This window comes from Nannospalax galili, unplaced genomic scaffold (genome assembly GCF_000622305.1).
Source record: "Nannospalax galili isolate Female #2095 unplaced genomic scaffold, S.galili_v1.0 scaffold1508, whole genome shotgun sequence".
In the NCBI taxonomy this organism is placed as follows: domain Eukaryota; kingdom Metazoa; phylum Chordata; class Mammalia; order Rodentia; family Spalacidae; genus Nannospalax; species Nannospalax galili.
Window position 1 is genome coordinate 1,389,159 of NW_008358858.1, and position 10,130 is coordinate 1,399,288.

The window sequence follows — 10,130 nt, forward strand, 5'->3', positions numbered from 1 at the left end:
ACATGTGTGTCACATCTGTCCTTAAATTCTTCTAATTAATGCACTGAGCCCTTTGAATCCTGGCTAGAATAACTCCATCTTACAGCAAGACACTATTCTGCTGTTTTTATACCAGGATGTATAAAAAAGTCATCTGCTGGGCATGGTGGCGCATGCCTTTAATCCCAGCACTTGGGAGGCAGAGGCAAGCAGATCTTTGTGAGTTCGAGGCCAGCCTGGTCTACATAGTGAGTTCCAGGACAGCTGGGGCTACGGGGAGACCCTGTCTCAAAAAAGACAAAAAAAAAGTTATCTTTCCCACAGGTGGACAGTGTTCAATGAGACCAACAGAAACCCTGATAAGAATAAGGACAGAATTCAGATTAAGCATAATAAGCATCCCAGTCTGATTTTGCTTGTTCCTTTTGTTGCCTGAGTCTGCAGTGTACAGCTAATGTTTTAACAGTAGGTGGCATGCTGAACCCAGGTTTACATATGATCTCTGTTAGACTTTAAGCCATTATAAAATAGGAGCCAGGCAGCAAGAGATTGGGCCTTTTCTATGATGCAGCTGCCTGTGAGACACCCACACTCTGGTAAGTCACACCAATAAACTCATTTATTTTGCCAACCTGGACTTGTCAGAATCTTTCTTTGATCTGTTTATACTTCCTTATTTAGGGAGAACAGATATTTCTTTTACATCTCTCCAGGAAAGGCACACAACACTATTTCTTGACATATGGAAACAAATGCCAGCTTTAAGTCAAATTCCATTAAAAGCAGGATGTATCTTTTTTTTGGTTGTTTTGTGCTTGTTTGTGGTTTTGTTTCTTTTTTGAAACAGGGTCCTGTGCTATGTAGCCCAGGATGGCCTTGAACTCTGACCTTTGTCTTTTTAAAATTTTCTTTTCCTCAGTTTCTTGAAAGCTGAGATCACAGGTGTTTGCTGTCCCCACACCTGGCTAGAAACCAGATGCAATTACAATTTTTCACTTATAAAATAGGACTGTAGGGTGTAGCTCAGTGAATTGATAGTTTAACCTTTTAGCTAAATGAAAGAATTGTTTCTCCAGGTTTGCTTGGAGTCCCTCAAAAATTGTATGTTACAAAGGGCGTTCTCAAAGATCAGCAAATCTTGACTTGTGGTCAGGTAGGCTTTTTTAAAGCTTTCTGACCACAATGGCATGGGACTTTCAGGGGATTTTTTTTTGCCTGTTATGCTGTTAAGTTTGTGTAAACCTCGCTAAATTGCTAACTGCATATTTCTGCCTTTGTTCTGAGCTTGCTTACTTGCTTGCAAATGTCACAGAAGACCTATAAAAGGACTCTGCTCTTTTTTCTCTGGGCCGCTTACCTCCTATTCCCATGGAGAGTAAGTTTGGCCGATTGCAATCGTAAATAAAATTTTCCTTGCTGCACCTCCATCTCTGAGACTACTTGGATCCAGTCTCCGAGACCACAACACATTTCACCCCTGGAACTCTCAGAAGAAAGAACAAATTCCTAAAAGTTGTACACACACACACACACACACACACACACACACTCACATGCACAAATAAATAAAATTTTTAAAAAGAAAGGAGGGACAAATGGAAGGAGGGAGGAAGGAAAGGAGGAAAGGAAGGGGAAAAAAGAGAGGACAAGTCATAACTCACGCCATACTTCCTGTCCCACAGTCTAAACCTGGTCATGTTCAAACAGAGGTACTTCATAGTTTTTACATATTGTTAGAGGTCATTTCTTTTTAAAAATATTTTATTATTTTTATTTTATGTGTATGACTGTATTGCTTGCATGTGTGTAAGTGCACCTGTGCAATGCCCTCGGAAGTCAGAAGAGGCTGTCGTATCCCCCGGGACTGGAGCTACGGACAGTTGTTAGCTGCCATGTGGGTGCTGGGAATAGAACCCAGGTCTTCTGTAAGAGTAGCCAGTGCTCTTAACCGCTGAGCCATCTCTCCAGCCTGCTAGTCACTTTTTCAACTCCCTTAGCATGTGATGAAGACCACATGTAGGCAAAAGATCATTCCAGAGAAGCATTTATTAGGGTGTGGTGGTGCATCACTGGGGAGGTGGCATAGGGCACAGAGGGATAGATGCCTGGCAGACTAGGGCTACTGTGTGTAATTGTTTTGGATGATCACACCAAACTTAGGGCAATCAGTAACTTCTGATTTTACTTGTGGTGTGACCAAGTTCATTAGAAACTCAAGGAAGTATGTAAGGGAAAACAAAATTAAATCTTGAGGAAAAAGGGAGACAAAAATCTAAGCATTCCAGTAAGGCCTTTTTGTTGTTGTTGTTTGTTTTTGTATATATATTAGTTCTATAAGTAGTTGGTTTGTATGAGATGGTTAAAAAGCCCAAAGATTAAAGGTTTCATCCTGGGGCTGGAGAGATGGCTCAGCTGTTAAGAACACTGGCTGTTCTTGCAGAAGACCCGGGTTCGAATCCCAGCACCCACATGGCAGCTAGCAACTGTCTGTAACACCAGTCCCAGGGGATCCGACAGCCTCTTCTGACTGCTGCGGGCATTGCATGACATGGGTGCACTTACCTACATACAGGCAATACACATAAAATTTAAAAAATAAATAAAAGTTTTAAAAAAGTTTCATCCTTTTCATTTTTTGTGTATAGAGTGGTTGTTTGTTTTAGTCTGTTCTATGTATGAAGCAGTGTTGCCTAAAATTGTTTTTGAGAAAGGGTCTTGTGCTGGATAGCTTTAGCGTCAACTTGACACACGTGGGTTGAGGGAGCCTCAACTGGGGAATTGCCTCCATTGGACTGGCCAGTGGCCATGTCTGTGGGATATCTTTTTGATTGTTGAGTGATTTGGGAGAGCCCAGTCCACTGTGGGTGGTGCCGCCCCTGGGCAGGTGGGCCTGTGTTGCATAAGAAAGCAGGTTGAGGAGGGGCCAGGGGAGCAAGCCAGTAAGCAGAGTTTCTCCATGGCCTGTGCTCCAGCTTCTGCCTCCAGGTTCCTGCCCTGAATTCCTACCTTGGGCTCCCTGATGAACTGTGACCCGGGAGATGTAAGCCAAATAAACCCTTTCCTCCCCATGCTGGTAGTGGTCAGAGTATTTTGTCACAGCAATGGAGAAACAAACTAGGACAGGTTTCATATAGCCCAGGCTGGCCTCACAATCAATAAGTAGCCAAGGGTGATCTTGAACTTCAGATCCTTCTGTTTCCACCTTTCAAGTGCTGGGATAACAGGCATGTACTGCCACACCAAGCTTATGTTGTGCTGCGGATGGAGCCCAGGCCTTCATGTATGTAGGTAAGCACTTCCAACTGACCTATATCACCAGCTTTCCAATGATAAATTGGAATTTTAATTAATATTTGAGACGATTTCTTTCATCATGTAGCCCAGACTGGCCTGAACCTCCCAGTCCTCCTGCCTCAGTCTCCTGAGTGCTGGGATTACAGACATGCATTACCAGTCCCATTTTATCTTGCTGAGTTGTCCTAACAAAAAGATAAAGATTAAAATCAAGTTTAAGATGTGCCTTATGGTGTAGAAAAAGGATGTATAGAGAGTTATTCTCCAAAAATGTCATATTGGTTCTTCTTAGGCAGTGAGATTAAAGATAGTGCTTGGCTGCAGATCAGTGGTGAGCTCCAGCCTCACTTGTGTGAGAACTGAAAAAGAAAAGAAAAAAGGGGACAGTTTTTATTTGATCTAACTTTTTTTGGTAATAAACATGGATACTTATAAAATTAAAATAAATGCAAAATGTAAGAACCTGAGAGGTTCCTAGATGAGGGAGGGCTGGGGGCTAGAGACTTTGTCTTCTGTTTAGCTGGGGGAAGTTCAAATTTCTGTTCCATTGGCTGCATCATGTCAGTTCTTAGCAGGGGCAGGCCTGTTATTTAAAGATAAGACAGGAGGAAGACCCTGAGGCCCTGAGAGTGCAAACCTGGACTAGTGAGAAATAAACCATCCACTTGAGACAACTGAGTGAGAGAGAAGTGGACTCAGGGGAGTGAGGGAGGGGGCCCAACTGGTTAGACTGGTGGGTGGGAGGAGCAGCGGTAGAAGGGAGGAACACCCCGGAGACACATGTCAGACATGCAGAAGATAAGGCCGGATGGCAGGATGGTGGTGCCAGGCTGGGGCCCTCAGTAAGGGTGTGTCTCAGATGGTGGGTGCTGACCTCAGGCTTTCTCGCCTCTCAACTATCACTTTGCAACCTTGCCATGATGGCAGATGGTGCTGTGTAGTTCCAGCTTCTTGGGAAGCTGTGGTAGGAAGATTGGTTGAGTGAGCACAGGGTCTCAAGGCAAACCTGGGCAACACAGCAAGACCTTGGCAAAACAAACAAAGTCACAAATCATGGCATTCTAGAACTCTTATTTTTAGGTGATCCATGCTGAGATCTCGTCACAGAAGTGTGAATATTTTAGGGGCCAGGCAGGTGGGCTAGGGGGTAAAGGTGCTTGCCACACAAGCCTGACAAAAGATTTCAATCTTCTGAACCCATGTAAACACCCACATAAAGCCGTATGCAGGGGCATCTATAATTCCAGCACTCCTATGGGGCAGGGAGGCAGAAGAGTCACCCAGAAACTCCCCACCAGCTAGCCTGAAGTACGGAGCAGTGTAGATGAACACGTTCGGAGAGACCTTTCTTCAACCAGGTCGATGGTGAGAACTGACACCTGGAAGTTGGCCTCCGACCTGCACATGCGTGCTGTAGTCTCTAGTCTCTTGCTTTTTTTTTTTTTTTTTTGGAGATAGGATGTCCCTGTAGCTCTAACTGGCCTGGAACTATGTAGACCAGACTGGCCTCAATCTCACAGAGAGCCACCTGCCTCTACCTCCTGGGTGCTGGGATTAGAGGCAAGTGCTACCATGCTTGGCCTCACACACAAAGTAAAAAACAAAACCAAAAAAATTTTACTTATTTTGTGAGAGGGGGCTGGAGAGATGGCTCAGTGGTTGAGAGAACTGGCTGCTCTTGCAGAGGACCCAGGTTCGCTTCCCAACACCCACATGGTGGCTAACAACCCCATCCTTAATTAGTTCCAGGGAATCTGATGCCCTCTTTTGACCTCCATGGGCATTGCACGACACAGGCGCACCAACACACACACACACACACACACACACACACACACACACACACACACACACACAGTACACTCATACATAAAATAAAAATAATAGATAAATTAAAAAAATTTTTTTACCAAAACTTCATACATGCATATAAGGTATTTTGATCAAATCCATGCCCACTCCCTCCTCTCCAACATTCCCCCCTCTGAAGAGGTAACCCTAAAATCTTTTAAGGATTATATATTTTAAAAAATGTTTTCTGAGGATCGGGATTTTTGTTTTTGTTCACAGCTGTACTTCCAGAGCCTGGCTGGATCAGTGAATTAAGTCTAATGTTAATTTCGGAAAAATTACATTAGTAGGGTGCATCCATGAGTGGAATAAGTACTCAATAAAATCTACTTTTCAATAACTTTCAATGACATTGGTAAATTTCTTTTAAAAAAAAACTTCCAACCGGGGAACACCACTACCCCAACCCGGAAATCCGAGCTCGGGCTGGCTGGGAGGAGTTACAGGCGCACAGCTCCGGCAGGGCCACCGATAGGTCCTCCCGCAGCCTCGCATTGGTTTCCTGGGACACGTGGCCTCAGAGCTACAGGAGGCCTACGGCGGTGGATGCTCCAGCCTTGCGTCCACCCAGCAGCTCCTCAGATCCAGTCTTCCTCGCGCCGACCCTGAGCCCAGGACCCCTCGCCCTCCCCAGCGGCACCTCCCGGTCGGCGCTCGCCCGGCTCCCGCCGCTATGAGCGTGGGTTTCATCGGTGCGGGCCAGCTGGCCTGCGCGCTGGCTCGGGGCTTTACGGCCGCAGGTGAGCACCGAGGCTGGGGCGGGTTTCCTGGCGAGCCCCAGGCCTGTTTTGGGGCAGCCCTCCATCTCTCGGAGTGAAAGGATGGACGAGGAGTGAGTGAATGGAGGGGAATGTGCATCCATCTGCTGGGATGCAGGAGCGTCGGAGTCCGGCCCTGTTAGAGCAGCTGTGGGCTTCGATCTTGCTTTTCCAGGGACAGCACGGTTGGGCCGTGATCCCCACTTGAAAAGCCTTGTTCTCCGCAGGCATCCTGTCGGCTCACAAGATAATAGCCAGTTCCCCGGAAATGGACCTGCCCACGGTGTCTGCGCTCAGGGTAGGAGGGGATGGAGGGGAGTGGGAAAAGTGTGACGTGAAGTGAACCCAGTGTGACTGAGGGAGGTCATCCATGTAAGTCTTCTACCTTCTCTGAGGCAGCCTAGTGTTGTGGGAGCCCCCAGGCAGAGTTGGCATGTGATCCAGACAGTGGGATGATAGTAGGTGCCCAGTGAAAACACTGCCCACCCTCGTAGTGTAGTCTTGCCTTTAACACACTGTTTAGGCCAGGTTGACTTCCAAGTCTGGGAAGCCCTGCCACAGTTTCCCAAGTGTTGGGATTCCAGGTTTGAGCCACCATGTGGGCTAAGGACATTTTCTTCATTGATTTTTGTATGACGTTGAAGTACTCAGCCAACCACTCTGAGGCTGTTTCCTCATTTACAGTAGCCATTGGCTGTTGTCTTAAGGCACAAATGATGGTGCTGGGAAAGGACCTGGTGAGTTGGTGTTTCTCTGCTTAAAGCTTCGTTTCACCTCTTGTAAAACATGGCTAATTTGGGAGAGGACAGCCAAAGAGGCAGTTGATAAGCAGTGCTGGTGCATGGTATGGGCTGATGTCCCTAGCACTGTGGGGCTCTGCTACTTCCCTTGGACTGCTAGAGGGATGGACCATCTTCCAGCCCAATTCTGGGCCCTGTGTAGGCTGGGTATTCTGGTGAATGGTAGCTAGGTTTGGAATTGGCTCCATTCAGCTCTGTTCCCAGCCCCTGGGCCTTAACTTTATACTTTTCTTTGTGCACATATCACTGTGGGGGTTCCCACCTGACCAGAGAGGTGTCAGAGGATTGTTGGGGTTGAGGGCACAACCTCTTTTCTGGGCACTATGGAGAAGCTTGTCAAATACAGCACCTGTGCATACTTGCCTGGTGGCACAGGATAAGGAATTTCTGGCTGCAACTGGCAGAGTGGGCTTGGCAGAGGGTTACTGTTCCCTGGAGTCACGGGCCTTAGCCAGACTGCCTAGCACTGTTGGCTGGGTCTTCTTTTCCTGCAGAAGATGGGTGTGAACCTGACCCGAAGCAACAAGGACACTGTGCGGCACAGCGATGTCTTGTTCCTGGCTGTGAAGCCTCATATCATCCCCTTTATCCTGGATGAGATTGGAGCTGATGTGCAGGAGAGGCACATTGTGGTCTCCTGTGCAGCCGGTGTCACCATCAGCTCTGTAGAGAAGGTGCCCATCTCTTCTTTCCTGATGCCCTTTGTATGAGGAAGGGTGGCCTGGGAGTGGCAGCTGGAGGCTGGTGTAGCTATGTCCTGGGCACTCACTTGACTCGTTTTCCTGCTTCAGAAACTGATGGCCTTCCAGCCAGCCCCCAAAGTGATCCGATGCATGACAAACACACCTGTGGTGGTACGAGAAGGCGCCACTGTGTATGCCACTGGCACCCATGCCCTGGTAGAGGATGGGCAGCTTCTGGAGCAGCTCATGAGCAGCGTGGGCTTCTGTACAGAGGTGGAGGAGGACCTCATTGATGCCATCACTGGGCTCAGTGGCAGTGGGCCTGCCTATGTGAGTGGTCCTCACCTGTTTGCTTTGTGGACATCCTAGGTGGCAGGAGAGCCTGGGCCCATCTTCTGGGTATGGCTGGCTAGTGAAGGCAGTTGATCCTTGGAGCTAGTTCTAGTCATAAGGTTAAATAGCCCTGGAGGTTGGGGGCTTGGATGCTTGCCACCTGGGCTCAGAGATTTTCTCCACAGGCATTTATGGCTCTGGATGCCCTGGCTGACGGTGGGGTGAAGATGGGTGTGCCACGGCGTCTGGCAGTTCGACTAGGAGCTCAGGCCTTGCTGGTCAGCATTTTCTCTACATGTTTGGCCTTAGGGTTGTACAGTGGGGTTATTATGAGTTGCTGAGCTGGGGGTGGGCTGGTTAACATTCTTCTAATGTTCCTTTGTGCCTTAGGGAGCTGCTAAGATGCTGCTGGACTCAGAGGACCATCCAGGCCAGCTCAAAGACAACGTCTGTTCTCCGGGAGGAGCTACTATCCATGCCCTGCACTTCCTAGAGAGTGGGGGCTTCCGCTCTCTGCTCATAAATGCAGTTGAAGCGTCCTGTATCCGAACAAGGTAGGTTTTCCCTGCTGTTCCCTGCTACACTCCTTCCACAGCAGCCTGCCCTTGGGCTAGGCTGATTCTACTGTCTTACATTCCATGAGCAGTATTGACATTGGTGCTCTGTCAGTAGCTAACTAGACTTTAGCTAAGGGTTTGCTGGCCCTATTCACTTAATTCTTACCACAGTTCTGATTATTTGTAGATGGGGAAGTTTAAGGTCAAACAGCTATAAGTGGTAGAGTTGAGTTTCCAAGACTGACTTCAAACCCTGTAATCTCCCATGCTTTTTTCTTCTCTGTGTGGTCACAGCAATCACTAAAACGTAATAACTAGCTCGGGGGCTGGAGAGATGGCTCAGCAGTTAAGAACACTGAGTATTCTTGCAGAAGACCCAGGTTCGAATCCAAGTACCCACATGGCAGCTAACAACTGTCTGTAATTCCAGTTCCAGGGGATCCAACAGCCTCTTCTGTCCTCCGTGGGCATTGCACGACACGGGTGCACTTACTTACATGCAGGCATAACACTCATACATGTTAAAAAAAAAACAAACAAATAAACCCAAAAACGTTATAACTAGCTCACATCAAATTAATTAAATTTGACAGTCCCCTGCTTATTTGAATAGGACTCCTAAAGAGCTTAGAACTTTGGTTTGAGATTAAAGTTTTGGTGGTGTCAGGTTGAGGTTCTGGGGCTGTGTGGCTAGGGAAGACTTACGTTCTAGCCCCAGAGTTTGTCATCTTCCTTCGACCCTGGTGGGGCTTTGTCTACAGAGAGTTGCAGTCCATGGCTGATCAAGAAAAGGTCTCCCCTGCTGCCCTTAAGAAGACTCTTCTGGACAGAGTGAAGATGGAGTCTCCCACGGTGTCCACACTCGCCCCACCCAGTCCAGGAACGCTCCTCACAAGAAACCCAGCCCTGGGAAGCAAGAAGGACTGAGGATCCTCTGCCTCCTTTCAACACCCAGAGCCATTGGTTAAGGGGCTTTGGTCCCCTCTCCCCAGCAGTGCAGGGTGGGGCAGGCTCAAGTTAGCTCCAGGTTCTGAGGATGAAAACTGCTTAGATCTGTTCACACTAGGTAGCGCTAGGTCCCTCTCTTGTCCCATGTTGAAAGATGCTCTAAAGAGGCAGCAGAAGCTGAAAGCCAGACAAACCTACACACCTGTATTGGTAGAGTAGTGGTAGGCACTGAGTTAGCATTCCCCCCAGTAGGAATATCTGTGGAAAACTTTAGCTGGTACCCAAGGCTGGCTCAGTTTGATGCTAAGGTAAGGCAAGGGAAAACACGGGCCTGGCCTCAGGATTGGTAACATACAAAAGCACACAACTTGGAAAGGGCGTAATCAAAGTGCGGAAAATTGCGTGCTGTATTTAAGTCTGGCTTCACAAGGTGTCCCGTTTAGAAAGTAATTTTCAGTGCTGAATTTAGCTGCTTTAATAAAGTTTATATTTATTTATTTATTTTTGAGATAGACTCTTCACTATGTATCCCAAACTGACCTAGAACTTACTGTATAGCCCAGATGGACCTGAGACTTGTGGTGATCCTCCTGCCTCAGCTTCCTGGCTGCTAGGGCTGCAAGCATGTGCTACCATGCCAGCTAAGTTTATTTTTATTACCCTGTTTTTCTTGCAAGCCACATTCTGGAGAGCTCAAGGCCCTCTAGACCTTCCTGCTCCTGTGAGACAACTCTGTCCAGGGCTGGGAAGTAGGGCTGAGGAGGTAAGGGACTAGGCCCTGAGAGTTGCCGGGACTAACCCATCCCAAGCTAATGGCAGAGAGGACCCAGTGGCAGCAGCCTAGACACCAAGCAGTTACCTTGCAGGCCAGAGGTTCTTCCCCATTGCCTGGTGGGAGGTTGTGTTCTCTTTCTCACATTCTGTGGG

The 10,130-nt window shown here is 47.7% G+C and overlaps 1 protein-coding gene across 1 annotated transcript; it reads left to right on the forward strand.

Moving 5' to 3' along the window:
- Positions 1 to 5,626: 5,626 nt before the first annotated feature.
- Positions 5,627 to 9,356, forward strand: Pycr2 (pyrroline-5-carboxylate reductase 2). Its single transcript, XM_008822382.3, has 7 exons — positions 5,627 to 5,864; positions 6,110 to 6,180; positions 7,177 to 7,356; positions 7,474 to 7,695; positions 7,884 to 7,976; positions 8,089 to 8,252; positions 9,017 to 9,356. The coding sequence occupies exons 1-7, from the start codon at positions 5,798 to 5,800 to the stop codon at positions 9,180 to 9,182; spliced, it is 963 nt and encodes a 320-aa protein (XP_008820604.1). The 5' UTR covers positions 5,627 to 5,797; the 3' UTR covers positions 9,183 to 9,356.
- Positions 9,357 to 10,130: the final 774 nt, after the last annotated feature.

Coding starts and splice junctions, on each gene's coding strand:
- Pycr2 (XM_008822382.3), top strand. CDS start 5,798: ATGAGCGTGGGTTTCATCGGTGCGGGCCAGCTGGCCTGCGCGCTGGCT. Junction 6,181..7,176: donor CCACGGTGTCTGCGCTCAGG/GTAGGAGGGGAT, acceptor CTTTTCCTGCAG/AAGATGGGTGTGAACCTGAC. Junction 7,357..7,473: donor CCATCAGCTCTGTAGAGAAG/GTGCCCATCTCT, acceptor TTCCTGCTTCAG/AAACTGATGGCCTTCCAGCC.